The sequence below is a fragment of the Schistocerca cancellata genome, chromosome 10, assembly GCF_023864275.1.
Source record: "Schistocerca cancellata isolate TAMUIC-IGC-003103 chromosome 10, iqSchCanc2.1, whole genome shotgun sequence".
Lineage (NCBI taxonomy): Eukaryota > Metazoa > Arthropoda > Insecta > Orthoptera > Acrididae > Schistocerca > Schistocerca cancellata.
In genome coordinates, this window is record NC_064635.1 from 91281317 (window position 1) to 91296599 (window position 15283).

General features: G+C 41.8%; 1 protein-coding gene across 1 annotated transcript; it reads right to left on the reverse strand.

The window, feature by feature from the left end:
* Window positions 1–1165: 1165 nt before the first annotated feature.
* On the reverse strand, window positions 1166–14764 carry LOC126106379 (cuticle protein 6.4-like). Its single transcript, XM_049912645.1, has 2 exons — window positions 14633–14764; window positions 1166–1561 (listed from the first exon to the last, which is right to left on the reverse strand). The coding sequence occupies exons 1-2, from the start codon at window positions 14645–14647 to the stop codon at window positions 1328–1330; spliced, it is 249 nt and encodes an 82-aa protein (XP_049768602.1). The 5' UTR covers window positions 14648–14764; the 3' UTR covers window positions 1166–1327.
* Window positions 14765–15283: the final 519 nt, after the last annotated feature.

A 15283-nucleotide genomic window follows, 5' to 3' on the forward strand; every position in this document is an offset into this window, starting at 1 on the left:
GCTGCGCCAGGTCTTCTCGAGAAATAGCAGTTTATTAGAAGTTAAGTGATTGGTGATATGTTGTTTGATTTACTCTTGATAAATTCTACTTGTTTTCTTGGTGAGGTCACCAACCGTTTTGCTTTGGGGTCGTCCCACCATTCTTCTTCGTTTGCCCACCTGCGGGAAGGTGGTTGTTTATAAATTGGGTGGTCCGTTTTTCCCTTGTGGAGTAGGGGCGGGTTAGAGCAACCTGTGGTACGGGTTGTTCGGTAATGACCCTATCAATCTACCGTACGTTAGTAGCTGCCTCTGTCATGTTTGTCGTATTTGGTGTGTTAAGGAATTTATTGCTTAGAGTGTAACGGCCTAATACCTGAAATATGTTTTGATCTCTGATACTATTGCTTATGATCTCGAGAGGCGGTATCTGTGTAGTGTAGACCATCTTAACTATTGTTTGGCCAACCTTGTAGAATTTGATGTAAGATTGCATTTCATGGGCTTATATTTAAATGATCATTTTAGTATATAAAGTTGCCACGCTTTCGCCGTAAGACTTTTCTTAGAAGTTAAAATGAAGTTGCACCCTCGGTGGCAAGGTTAATACTTTAATTGTTAGTGTTTTGTACCATTTACACCCCTCCTACGGGGGGTGCATAGTTGGTGTGCTTGTGTAAATTGTTGAAACTCGTAGTTTAAAGTTATCTGGTGTGTTGCGGATTTACACCAATGTAGTCTTTCAGAGGCTGTTGTGAGCGGTCGTAACTGCGGCCGTCTCAAAAGGGAGCGGCAAGGTTCTCTGCCCAAAAGCTCATACAGTCAAAACTTGTTTTTTCCAGCCTGTGAGTAAATTGTAACTTCGATATTTAGAGGGTGCTTTCTGATTATAATTTTAAATCTGTTTCTTTTAAAAAAAATGCTTTTAGGCACTATTAAAGTGAATAATATTTCCATTTGTTTAAAGGAATTTGGTTATGATTTCATCAGTTACTCCCTGGCAACTAATTCCATGCTTACATAGTGTGATTAAATGTGTTAATGTTCTTGATGAATCGCTAGTAAATAAAATAAATTCTTAAGAATATTCTTTGAAAATAAATCACGGTTCAATGGTGGACACAGTAGGCTGGAGGTAAAAATCGTACATAGTGTAATAGGGTGTATGGAAATAAACTGAGTGAAATAAGAGTGAAATGTGTTTTATTTAGACAGTGGTTGTACAAGGATTACAGATCTCAGACACGGGGTCTCTAAGAGGCACCCGCATTGGGCAGGCCAGGTGTAGTTGGCCTCTTCCAGTCTGTCGGAGGTCAGGACCTTTCGGAGTTCGACGTCCAGTGGGTGTTCAGTAGATGATGCGGTGTCCGTATCCCAGACCGTGGTACCCCAGGCCGTGGTATCCCAGAGCGTTGTATCCTAGGCCGTAGCCCAGACCGCCATATCCGTAGTATCCGGGGTAGCCGTAGCCACCGTACACTCCTGGGTAGCCGAGGCCGGCCGCGTACGCCAGTCCGCGCTTCTGCTTGCTGGAGGACTCCTCAGTGGCGAAGACGACGGCCAGCAGGCACAGGGCGAGGACCTGTGCAAGCAGGAACACACCACAGCGGTGAGTCAGGGGCATCTGTACCAGCGTCTACAGTACATCTGCGCTTCTCAAAAGTTTTAGAAAAAAGTAATGCACAGGCAGCTTCTCGACCATCTGACCACAAATAACATATCATCAAGAACACAGTTTGGATTTCTGAAGGGTTCTGATATCGAGAAGGTTACTTACACCTACAGTGAAAATGTACTTAATTCATTAAATAACAAATTACAAGCAGCAGGTATTTTCTGTGATTTGTCAAAGGCACTTGGTTGTGTGAACCACAACATCCTTTTAAATAAATTAGAATTCTATGGTGTCATGGGCAGCGCTGCAAAATGGTTCAAGTCATTCCTCGCTAACAGGAAACAAAGGGTGTCAGTGCAAGGGACTAGTGAATTAAGTCATCAGTCATCATCAGAATGGGAAGAAATTACATGTCGTGTCCCACAAGGATCCATTTTAGGGCCATTGCTTTTTCTTGTGTACATTAATGATCTCTCATCAGTTACACTGCCAGAAGCAGAGTTCTTTTTGTTTGCAGATGACACAAGTATCACAATAAATAATATGTCGAGTGTAGTTCTAGAAAGATCTGCTAATGATATTTTCATGGATATTAATAAATGGTTTAAAGCCAACTCACTGACATTAAACTTCGAAAAGACTCACTATATGCAATTCAGAACCTGTAAGAGGTTTCCACCCAGCATATGCATAAAGTATGAAGAAGAGCAGATAGAAGAGGTTGAAAGTCTTAAATTCCTGGGATTACAACTTGATAATAAATTCATTTGGGAGGAGCACACCACAGAACTGCAGAAACGCCTTAACAAATCTGTATTTGCAATTCGAGTGTTAGCAGACATAGGCGACATAAAAATGATAAAGCTTGCATACTTTGCCTACTTTCATTCCATAATGTCATATGGTATAATATTTTGGGGTAACTCTTCAAGTCAAACAAAACTTTTCAGAGTCCAAAAGCGTGTAATACGTATTATTCGTGGAGTAAATTCACAGACGTCCTGTAGAAACCTCTTCAAAGAACTGGGTATACTAACAACTGCGTCTCAGTATATTTACTCCTTAATGAAATTTGTTCTAAATAATATATCTCTTTTTCCAACAAACAGCTCAGTTCATACATACAATACCAGGAACAAAAATGATCTGCACAAGGACTTAAAAGCACTCACTTTAGTTCAAAAAGGGGTCCACTACTCAGGAACACTCATCTTCAATAATTTGCCAGCAAATATAAAAAATTTAGTTATAAATAAAGATCAGTTTAAAAAAGCCTGAAAGACTTACTAGTGGCCAACTCCTCCTACTCCATTGATGAATTTTTTAATAGAAACAAATGGTGTATTGTATATACTCATACTATTAGTATTGTTATTTCAGCTTTAAAAAATGATGGATTGTATATACTCATACTATTAGTATTGTTATTTGAGCTTAAAAAAAAGTGACATGTTCCACATCCACGAGGATCTCCTCAGTACGGATCTATGGAACGAAAAACTAATCTAATCTAATGTAATCTAATCACATCAGTCCAGTGATGAGAAGTAAGGAAGAACTCCGCAGAATCGCTGACGACAGGAATCATTGGTTAGCAGGTGGGATAGAACACCTGGACATGCGTTAAGACATTGAGGAATACGAGGGGTAGTCAACGTCTTAACTACCATCTCGGAAACGTAAATTCATATTATTTTATTTTATCCATTTATTTACTTAACCTCATCTGGTCGAGATATTGGATCAGTGTTTCACATATACATCATAGTTAGTACGTTTACAGGATTTGTAGACTTAGAGAAAGCTGTAAACAATGTTGACCGTGATCCTGAAGGTTGCAGGGATATAATGCACGGAGGCTGTTTACAGTTTTTACAGAAACCAGACAGCAGTTGTAAGAGTAGAGAGGCCTGGGAGGGAATGATACAGAGTTGTAGTCTATCCCCTATGTTCAATCTGTACGTCGAGCAAGGGGTAAAGAAAACCATAGAAAACTTTGGAGCAGGAATTATAGTTCAGGGAGAAGAATTAAAAACTTCGAGGTTTACCGATGACATTGTAATTATGTAATAGACAGCAAAGGAGAAAGAAATAGGGAGAGCAGTTGGACGAAATGTACAGCGTCTTGAAATAACGATATAAGATGAAAATCAACGAAAGCAAAAAAAGGATAATGGAATGTACTCTGTCAGGTGATGCTGAGGGAATTAAATTAGGAAACGAGACACCTAAAATACTAAATGAGTTTTGCTATTTGGGCGGCAAAATAACTGATGATGGTTAAAGTAGAGGGGATAATTATAAAGTGTAGACTGGGAAAGGCAAGAAAAGCTTTGCTCAGAAAGAGATATTTGTTAACAATGTATTCGGGTCCAGGTTCGATTCCTGGCCGGGTTGGAGATTTTCTCCTCTCGGGGACTGGGTGTTGTGTTATCATCATTTCATCCTCATCACCGGACCGCAAGACGCCCAATGTGGCGCCGACTGTAATAAGACTTGCACTTGGCGACCAAACTTCCTCCCAGCCAGTGATGCCATACACTCATTTCCATTTCTACATTCAGATTCACACGGCAGAGCTCTTGCAGTAGACCCTGAAGAACACAGTTGTCTATACTAAATCTGTTAACTCAAATGTGTCAGTCCTGACAGAAAATCTCAGTTTATGTGCTGGAAGAGAGAACAAAATAGTGTAAAATTTAAGACCCTCTCCAGGAATTGGAACCTTCTCAACTTTATTGTGTATAACACCGTACCATATGCAGTCATAGACCTACAAATTGGGCAGTCCAGTTGGTATGCCTGCACAATAATGTGACAAACCTGAGAGCTGACTGCACGCAAAGTAATGTTGCCGTTAGATGTGCAATTGGCAGGGATGCATGGTGAGAGCGGTGGTGGTGGGGGTTACGGGTAGGCGCTTTAAGGGAAATACTGAGCGCTGGAGGGGAAGTGCCGTTGTAAAATAATGCCTTCACTCATATTTTTTGTTTTAAATGTTAAGTGGACCCCTTCCATGCCCACTCTTGCGACATGACTGTTAAAATAATCTACTGTGACTCTGCTTTTGTTAGTATCTAAACACAATTCCGCTGAAAATGCAGCAACAGTAGGGATTTATTTTTGCCTGGCTTATTAACCGTTTGAGACTCTCAGAGAAGCGTCATGAGTGGCGAATTTTCAGTAAAAGCTACATTTCTCTTATTGCCATATGAAAATTTGATTTGTGGACCTTCCACAATGTCAACTCACTAACCTGTTTTGCAGAAGCAATTGCGAGAGAATTCTGAAACAGTGGCTTATTAAGTTTATTAATTGAGGGACTGAAGAAAAGTAAGGTTAACAGCTTAGGAAAAACCACATCTGTGGTAGAAACACAAATGTGTAATGTCTTCACTTATGTTGTTACGAAAGCTATAGCATTTCCCGTTTCACCAACTATCGATACCACTTAAAAATTACATTCTTTCATCGAAAAAGTCTGTTGTTGGTTGAAAAACACAGTAAATCATGAAGTTTTGTATAATAACCATGTGGAAAAATACTCTCCTTTTTGTGTGCTATCATTTGCTAAAGTATCATTTCGATATCACTAACCGTTTATGAAATGTAATTATCACTGGCGCGGAGCGATCACAGATGAGTGTGCCACGTCAGATCAGTTTTGTCGAGATTGGTGCCAGGTAGAGACCTTCATCCGAGTCTGAAGAAAATTGCAGTACGTTAGCCAATTTCACACACAGCAACATGTTATGTAATATGCACCAAACGCAAAACCATAGTGACCTCAATTTTTCATTGCAAACTCTTTCGAACTTCGCAAAGTGTCTTACATAAAGACAAATATCACAATAACTGTGACCATTAACGAAATCGTGGGCATGTGATCATGAAACTGAAATGTAAAGCTATAAGTAAAGCAAAAATGATACAAATGATTCCTTTTTTTATTTTATTTTTTTTACCGATCAATTTCGCAAAACCGTTTGAGAAGGACTGCAGGACGTGCATCTCGATTCTCTGATAGCACCGCGTGACTGATTGGTCGAAAGCTGGCAAACAGTGTCGACTACCCCTTGCCAATAAACGAATGAACTCGCTCAGCGCTTTGGACGGAAACTAGTCACTCCGCATCACCCACGCTATCCTACCCTGTGCGGACGCTAGAGGGTTGACATAGGTCTTAGGTGAATCACACGCTGCTTACAGTCTACTCTACCGGCCGATTTGAGAGTGGTTTTCAAAAGTTGTTCATGTTCATCTAGTCGGCTACAGGTCCTATGCTACACCTTACGCAAAGCCAAAAATATAGTTTTGAAAATGCCATTTGCTCTTCTTTAGGTTTTACACTGAACAATAAGAAAATAGAAAGAATGAAAGGTACGAAATGAATCCATGACTGTGGTCAGATGTACTTTGCATGCAGAATAAGTTTTGTAGATGACGTAAGATCTTCAAAGCGTTTTTTCAAAGTTTGCAGCCCATTCTTTCACATTCATGTCTATTTTTGTTGATATCCAGTACGATTTTCTCAGTCTACTAACTTTTGCTATTTCAGATTTTTTAATTATTATTTCGTTGTAAATGTTTCCTACCTGTATTTCATAATTTATTTGATATACTGGATTAAATGATATGAGTATGAATGTTGTTCTACCAAGAACCGACGGAAGATATACTTTGCACTTACAGTTAAACATACACACTGTTTAAATAGAAGACTAATCATATCTAAGAATTTGAATCGCATTACTATCAGTGGTTTGAGCTGCAGTAAGTTTTTACTTCTTGTCAAATTTAGTTCCTCATGCGACAGATTTACAAATTCACCAAATCAGATACTATGTATCAAAAACGACAATCTCAGCACTCCCCCCACCACCCCCCCACCCACCCACATCTTGGAAAACTTTCTGGGGACGCCCATGCTGACTAGGCAAAGACTGGACTGATAGCCACGTGTAGCCTAAGACGCAGGCTCGCCAACCACTTAGAAAATGTTAACACGCTTCAACGTGAGATGTACACTACACACAGGCATATCAGAGTAGTCATGGCATGCGGCTGCCAGATGCCACAAAAACTGTGTATTGTCGATGCCAATCCCATAGTAAAACGGCAAAAAGAAAAAGGAAAAGAAAAATTGATAGTGAATGTGCAGCTGTAGATGTCAGAGTTCACTGTAGAGTTCAGCCAGAAGGCTGCAGACGTTGTAACATCACATTTTATTACGGAAATAGCTGTGTAAAGTACTGTGCTATGTATAGGAACCAAAGACGTTACTACTTGCATAACAAAAGCAAGCATTATCATTGAATTGCCTCTGAATTTTATTATCTCTGCTGTTGAATGTAATGTTAATGACTCTGATTTTGTTCTTGCTCCTATAAACACGAAGGGAACTTATAATCGTGAATATTACTTATTACAACTCGGTAGTAAAATTTGTGTTGAGGGAACAAATAAATGACAGCTCGTCTCTGATAAATAATTAGGTGAAACTGGAACCTAAATATTACTGTTTCTAGTCATTCTAGTTACTGTAGAAAGTTTCCGCTACACCACGTCGACTTGGAGTTGGAGAGACGCTGGGGAGATTGGTGAACGAATCTGTAAATAAACGTGGCGACTTTAAAAGGACTAAAGAGCACGCAACAAGATATCTGCACAGCTCTTTACCAACATTTTACATGACAAAACACACACAATGCGAGTCTAATTTCAATGTGCATTTCAGTACACCACTTGAACGAGAATACATGCTAATCTTATCTATAAGATCACAAAATAAATTAAGAAAGAACAATATAATATGGCGACTGTGACAGGATTAGGCTTGAGTCTGGAAATAAACATAACATACAGGGTTATTACAAATGATTGAAGCGATTTCACGGCTCTACAATAACTTTATTATTTGAGATATTTTCACAATGCTTTGCACACACATACAACAACTCAAAAAGTTTTTTTAGGCGTTCACAAATGTTCGATATGTGCCCCTTTAGTGATTCGGCAGACATCAAGCCGATAATCAAGTTCCTCCCACACTCGGCGCAGCATGTCCCCATCAATGAGTTCGAAAGCATGGTTGATGCGAGCTCGCAGTTCTGGCACGTTTCTTGGTAGAGGAGGTTTAAACACTGAATCTTTCACATAACCCCACAGAAAGAAATCGCAGGGGGTTAAGTCGGGAGATCGTGGAGGCCATGACATGAATTGCTGATCATGATCTCCACGACGACCGATCCATCGGTTTTCCAATCTTCTGTTTAAGAAATGCCGAACATCATGATGGAAGTGCGGTGGAGTACCATCCTGTTGAAAGATGAAGTCGGCGCTGTCGGTCTCCAGTTGTGCCATGAGCCAATTTTCCAGCATGTCCAGAAGCTTTAAACTGCGCATACCATCGCCGAATTGAGTGGATCTTTGTTGAACTTCCTCCTGAAGTGTCGTTGCACTGTTATGACTGACTGATGTGAGTGCATTTCAAGCACGACATACACTTTCTCGGCTCCTGTCGCCATTTTGTCTCACTGTGCTCTCGAGCGCTCTGGCGGCAGAAACCTGAAGTGCGGCTTCAGCCGAACAAAACTTCATGAGTTTTTCTACGTATCTGTAGTGTGTCGTGATCATATGTCAATGAATGGAGCTACAGTGAATTTATGAAATCGCTTCAATCATTTGTAATAGCCCTGTAGTTTGCAATGTTCTGCTGGTTCGGAGATCACAGTGTTCGTCCGTGTCAAGGGCCTTTCTCATTTCAGACCATATCGCTATCGCTTTTTTTCTAATTTGGTGGTTGTAAACATGACATTACTGCGAAAAAGATCGTGGCGTAATCCACTTCCATTACTGTAATCTATGTCCATTTCAGACAACGACCGATCATAGCACAACGTTAATACTGTAACCATGCATGACGTCACCATTATGTAATCCACATAGAATTATTTATGCCTGCAATGGTTATAAGTTGAAAGCTCCGGATATCAATATAATTTAACGTGGCAAGAAAACAGAGAGAATTCTCTTCATGATAAGTGCTACCCTAAGATTTTAAGAAGAACGAAATAATCCCAATTCCAAATAATCAAAGTGTCTAAAGGTGTAAATATGAGGGTGTACTGAAAAGGAATACCTGTTAATTTTTTTATGTAAAAACTTTTGGAGCTTCTTAAATAATCTAAACGTTATTACGATTGTACATCTATATTCTTTGCGTATTTTCAGCCCTAGAAGGCTCCGAATTACAGCATGTAACATGGCGGTGCATAACGTAATTACATCGGTGGGTGAGAAACAGAGTGCTGTAATAGAGATTCTGAAAGAACGAATTCGAAGAGTTCGTCCACAGAAGGACAGCCCTCTCCTTGGGCTCACTGTCATCATCTATGCAGTCCCGACCTTGTCCCATCCTATATTCAACTGTTTCCCGAACTTAAAGAACACCCTCGATGACCACTTTAATAGAGACAAAGCGGCCAAAGCAGAGGTGAGGCTGCGGCTACGTCAGCAAAAAACTAATAAAAAGATAGTCTAGTTTGCGGCTGCAGTTTTGGCGACTGTGGTCAATTGACTGTTCTACGCATCTTCAACTAATGGTGCTGTCTGAAGATGGCCTACTAGCCCGAAACCGGTCATTTTAATAAAATAACCGTTGCGATCTAGACTTCTTTTTCCCTGATTTTATATTTATACAGGGTGTTACAAAAAGGTACGGCCAAACTTTCAGGAAACATTCCTCACACACAAATAAAGAAAAGATGTTATGTGGACATGTGTCCGGAAACGCTTAATTTCCATGTTAGAGCTCATTTTAGTTTCTTCAGTATGTACTGTACTTCCTCGATTCACCGCCATGATTTCATACGGGATACTCTACCTGTGCTGCTAGAACATGTGCCTTTACGAGTTCGACACGTGGTTCATGCGCGATGGAGCTCCTGCACATTTCAGTCGAAGTGCTTGTACGCTTCTCAACAACAGATTCGGCGACCGATGGATTGGTAGAGGCGTATACAGGGTGTTACAAAAAGGTACGGCCAAACTTTCAGGAAACATTCCTCACACACAAATAAAGAGAAGATGTTATGTGGACATGTGTCCGGAAACGCTTAATTTCCATGTTAGAGCTCATATTAGTTTCTTTAGTATGTACTGTACTGCCTCGATTCACCGCCATGATTTCATACGGTATACTCTACCTGTGCTGCTAGAACATGTGCCTTTAGAAGTTCGACACAACATGTGGTTCATGCGCGATGGAGCTCCTGCACATTTCAGTCGATGTGTTAGTACGCTTCTCAACAACAGATTAGGCGACCGATGGATTGGTAGAGGCGGACCAATTCCATGGCCTCCACGCTCTCCTCTCCTCACCTCAACCCTCTTGACTTTCATTTATGGGGGCATTTAAAAGCTCTTGTCTACGCAGTCCCGGTACCAAATGTAGAGACTCTTCGTGCGCGTATTGTGGACGGCTGTGATACAATACGCCATTCTCCAGGGCTGCATCAGCGCATCAGGGATTCCATGCGACGGAGGGTGGATGCATGTATCCTAGCTAACGGAGGACATTTTGAACATTTCCTGTAACAAAGTGTTCGAAGTCACGCTGGTACGTTCTGTTGCTGTGTGTTTCCATTCCATGATTAATGTGATTTGAAGAGAAGTAATAAATTGAGCTCTAACATAGAAAGTAAGCGTTTCCGGACATATGTCCACATAACATATTTTCTTTCTTTGTGCGTGAGGAATGTTTCCTGAAAGTTTGCCCGTACCTTTTTGTAACACCCTGTATAGCTTACAAAATCACTGTTCCAAAACATGTTAACAAAAATTTCCGTCAACAAAGTCAAACATTCTACAGTAATTGTATGACCAAATTAGACTCTCATTGGGAGAAATGTGTTCTTCTCCAGGGTGACTGTTGAGAAATAAGTATGTAAACGTGAAGAAAGGATGTAGAACCTTAATAACGTTGATTTCATTCAAAGAGGCTTAAGAATTTTCAGAAACAAAATGGGAGGCATTCCTTTTCAGCACGCTTTCGTGTTATCGTACCATTAGTTTAATAAATGATGGTTACAAGGTACTGACGTGAATTATTTATGGAAAAATGGACAGACTATTAGAAGACTTCTGATAATCTTCCCTTAGCAATGGAAGATTAGTTTCGGTTGGGAAGAAATGTAGGAACACGAAAGGCAATACTGCCCTTTACGTCTTAGAAGATAGACTGAAGAATGACAAACTCACATAGATCTGGAGGAAACTCCTGGAGTATGAAATTCTGAAAGTAGCATGGAGAAAGTACGAGGAACGGAAAGTTATCTGTAACGTGTATAGAAATCGTACTACTGAAATAATTAGTAGAAGTTGAGAAGGATGTGTGACATGGTTGTCGCGAATTTCCGATGTCATTCAGTCTGTACACTGAGCAAGCCGTTGTGAAGATTAAGAAGACATTTGGAAACAGAAATAAAGTTCAGGGAGAATAAGTAAGTAGCTTTGAGGTTAGGCGATGGCGTAATTCTTCTAGAGACGGCAAATGAGTTGGCAGATCTCTTGAACGGAATGGACAGTCACACAGCACAGACAATCACGGAATGGATAGTGTCTTGCAGGCCGGCCGGTGTGGCCGAGCGGTTCTACGCGCTACAGTCTGGAGCCTCGCGACCGCTCCGGTCGCAGGTTCGAATCCTGCCTCGGCCATGGATGTGTGTGATGTCCTTAGGTTCGTTACCTTTAAGTAGTTCTAAGTTCTAGGGGACTGATGACCTCAGAAGTTAAGTCCCATAGTGCTCAGAGCCATTTGAACCATTTTTTGATAGTGTCTTGCAAAGAGACTGTAAGCAGATTGCTGGTAATGGATTGTAGAGAATTGTATTAGGAAACGAGAGACTGAAGGTAGCACAGGGCACGATTTTTAGTATCTGGACAGCAAAATAAGTGACGTTGACCGAAATAAAATAGAGAATATATACAGTAAAACAATAACCGCAGAGAAAAAAATGAGATAATAGCCTCGTGTGACAGGAGCTTCAGTTTGAAATTATTCAGTTTAACATAGATTTACATCAACGGTTTTTTATTAATTTTTTTTATCGACCTAGTGATAGATGCTTACTTCTTGGGCCACAATGATACTTTCCTTGGGCCGCAATCGGTCCGCGAGTTGGACAATCCGTGGTTTGCAGTGTGGCTTATACGGAAGTGAATCGCAGAGGATAACCAGTACAATCAGCAAGAGACTAGAAGCTTCGTAAATGTGCTGTTAGAGGCAAATGCTGAAAATTAGGTGGGTGGAACGTGTTACTAATGAGATACTGAATCGAACTGGGAAGTACAAAAATTTATGGTGCAGCTCCAGTAAAAGCAGGAAACGGAATATGGGACACACCATGTCGTCGATTTTATAATAGTGGGAAGCTATTGTGGGGTGGGGGGTAAAAACTGTAAAGGAAATACGAAGCTTCACTACGGAAAGCATATTCAAATTGGATGCAGGCTGCAATATTTATGCAGGGATAGAGGCTGGCACGGGATAGACGTGCGTGAACAGCCACATGAAAACCTTTGCATTGTTTCTTGGGGATGGGAGCGGACCCATCGGATTAGGCAAGGACGGGGAAGGAAATCGACCGTGCCCTTTCAAAGCAACCATCCTGGCATTTGCCTGAATCGAAAACCTAAACCAGGATGGCCGGACGCGGGTTTGAACCGTCGTCCTACCGAATGCGAGTCCAGTGTGCTAACCACTGCGTACCTCTCTCGGTAATTTTTGCACTGAAAGCAACATCAACAATATTGTCCAAGCGAACCTCAGACAGGAATTTTCTTTTCCTACAACTGATCTGATCTACATCTACATCTACATTTACATCTACATTTATACTCCGCAAGCCACCCAACGGTGTGTGGCGGAGGGCACTTTACGTGCCACTGTCATTATCTCCCTTTCCTGTTCCAGTCGCGTATGGTTCGCGGGAAGAACGACTGTCTGAAAGCCTCTGTGCGCGCTCTAATCTCTCTAATTTTACATTCGTGATCTCCTCGGGAGGTATAAGTAGGGGGAAGCAATATATTCGATACCTCATCCAGAAACGCACCCTCTCGAAACCTGGCGAGCAAGCTACACCGCGATGCAGAGCGCATCTCTTGCAGAGTCTGCCACTTGAGTTTGTTAAACATCTCCGTAACGCTATCACGGTTACCAAATAACCCTGTGACGAAACGCGCCGCTCTTCTTTGGATCTTCTCTATCTCCTCCGTCAACCCGATCTGGTACGGATCCCACACTGATGAGCAATACTCAAGTATAGGTCGAACGAGTGTTTTGTAAGCCACCTCCTTTGTTGATGGACTACATTTTCTAAGGGCTCTCCCAATGAATCTCAACCTGGTACCCGCCTTACCAACAACTAATTTTATATGATCATTCCACTTCAAATCGTTCCGCACGCATACTCCCAGATATTTTACAGAAGTAACTGCTACCAGTGTTTGTTCCGCTATCATATAATCATACAATAAAGGATCCTTCTTTCTATGTATTCGCAATACATTACATTTGTCTATGTTAAGGGTCAGTTGCCACTCCCTGCACCAAGTGCCTATCCGCTGCAGATCTTCCTGCATTTCGCTACAATTTTATAATGCTGCAACTTGTCTGTATACTACAGCATCATCCGCGAAAAGCCGCATGGAACTTCCGACACTATCTACTAGGTCATTTATATATATTGTGAAAAGCAATGGTCCCATAACACTCCCCTGTGGCACGCCAGAGGTTACTTTAACGTCTGTAGACGTCTCTCCGTTGATAACAACATGCTGTGTTCTGTTTGCTAAAAACTCTTCAATCCAGCCACACAGCTGGTCTGATATTCCGTAGGCTCTTACTTTGTTTATCAGGCGACAGTGCGGAACTGTATCGAACGCCTTCCGGAAGTCAAGAAAAATAGCATCTACCTGGGAGCCTGTATCTAATATTTTCTGGGTCTCATGAACAAATAAAGCGAGTTGGGTTTCACACGATCGCTGTTTCCGGAATCCATGTTGATTCCTACATAGTAGATTATGAGTTTCCAAAAACGACATGATACTCGAGCAAAACACATGTTCTAAAATTCTACAACAGATCGACGTCAGAGATATAGGTCTATAGTTTTGCGCATCTGCTCGACGACCCTTCTTGAAGACTGGGACTACCTGTGCTCTTTTCCAATCATTTGGAACCTTCTGTTCCTCTAGAGACTTGCGGTACACGGCTGTTAGAAGGGGGGCAAGTTCTTTCGCGTACTCTGTGTAGAATCGAATTGGTATCCCGTCAGGTCCAGTGGACTTTCCTCTGTTGAGTGATTCCAGTTGCTTTTCTATTCCTTGGACACTTATTTCGATGTCAGCCATTTTTTCGTTGGTGCGAGGATTTAGAGAAGGAACTGCAGTGCGGTCTTCCTCTGTGAAACAGCTTTGGAAAAAGGTGTTTAGTATTTCAGCTTTACGCTTGTCATCCTCTGTTTCAATGCCATCATCATCCCGGAGTGTCTGGACATGATGTTTCGAGCCACTTACTGATTTAACGTAAGACCAGAACTTCCCAGGATTTTCTGTCAAGTCGGTACCTAGTATTTTACTTTCGAATTCACTGAACGCTTCACGCATAGCCCTCCTTACGCTAACTTTGACATCGTTTAGCTTCTGTTTGTCTGAGAGGTTTTGGCTGCGTTTAAACTTGGAGTGAAGGTCTCTTTGCTTTCGGCATTTCAGGTTAAGTCGCTGCGGAACGTTATTCCTAGACATTTTACGATCATTACAGTTTTTAGATATTTGTGGCAAAAAGTGCAATCGAACAGTAAGTGATTTCTTCGTGTATGTATCCGCAGTTCAGGGTCCACTGCCGGCAAATTCACCAATCTTTGGCTCTCTGCGTATCCTCGTGCATTTCGCTGTAGTTTACATCTATGAACCGGTATGCGCTATGGAACCTCTCTGAACACAATCACCGTTAAAAGCTGCACCGTAGCGACTTACCAGGTACTTCATCATGGCTGACGTTGGTGGTGGTGGCGGCTGCGTTCGCTGAAGTCTGCAGTGGAATACTGCTGTTCGGCGGAATCGGCGCACTTTTATACACAGACCTTCCCGTAAGAGGTTGTTGGCGGGTATAGGTGAAGGTCGTAGGCATGAGCGCCAGTTGGGTCACTGTGTGTGTGTGTGTGTGTGTGTCTGTGTGCGCGCGCGCGGAGGCCGGATGGCGGGAAGTCGCAAGACGTATGTTGACCACCTGTCGCGCAGGCCAGGCGCGTGAAAGGTCTCCAGAACACCACCACACCTAGCGGCCCAGCTAGGCCCGCTTCTGCATCTACACCTGCAAATCACTGAGAAATGCACGGTAGGGGGTACTTCACACTGTACTGCTTATTAAGGCACCCGTGAGCAGTCAAACAATTAGTAAAATATAAGAACCTTCAACATCGCAGCGCGTCAGCAATCGTTGGTTAATATATTAAAAAACTAAAAACCCGCCTCGATTGCGAAAAAAAGCACCTAGTGCTAACCCAGGTTTCGGCGTAGATAACTACTCGTTCTTCAGAACAACAATAAAACCCACAAGTGCCTAAGAAGACCTTTGTCAATGATTAAAAGAACACCATATCCTTAACGACCAACTCCTACTAAGAA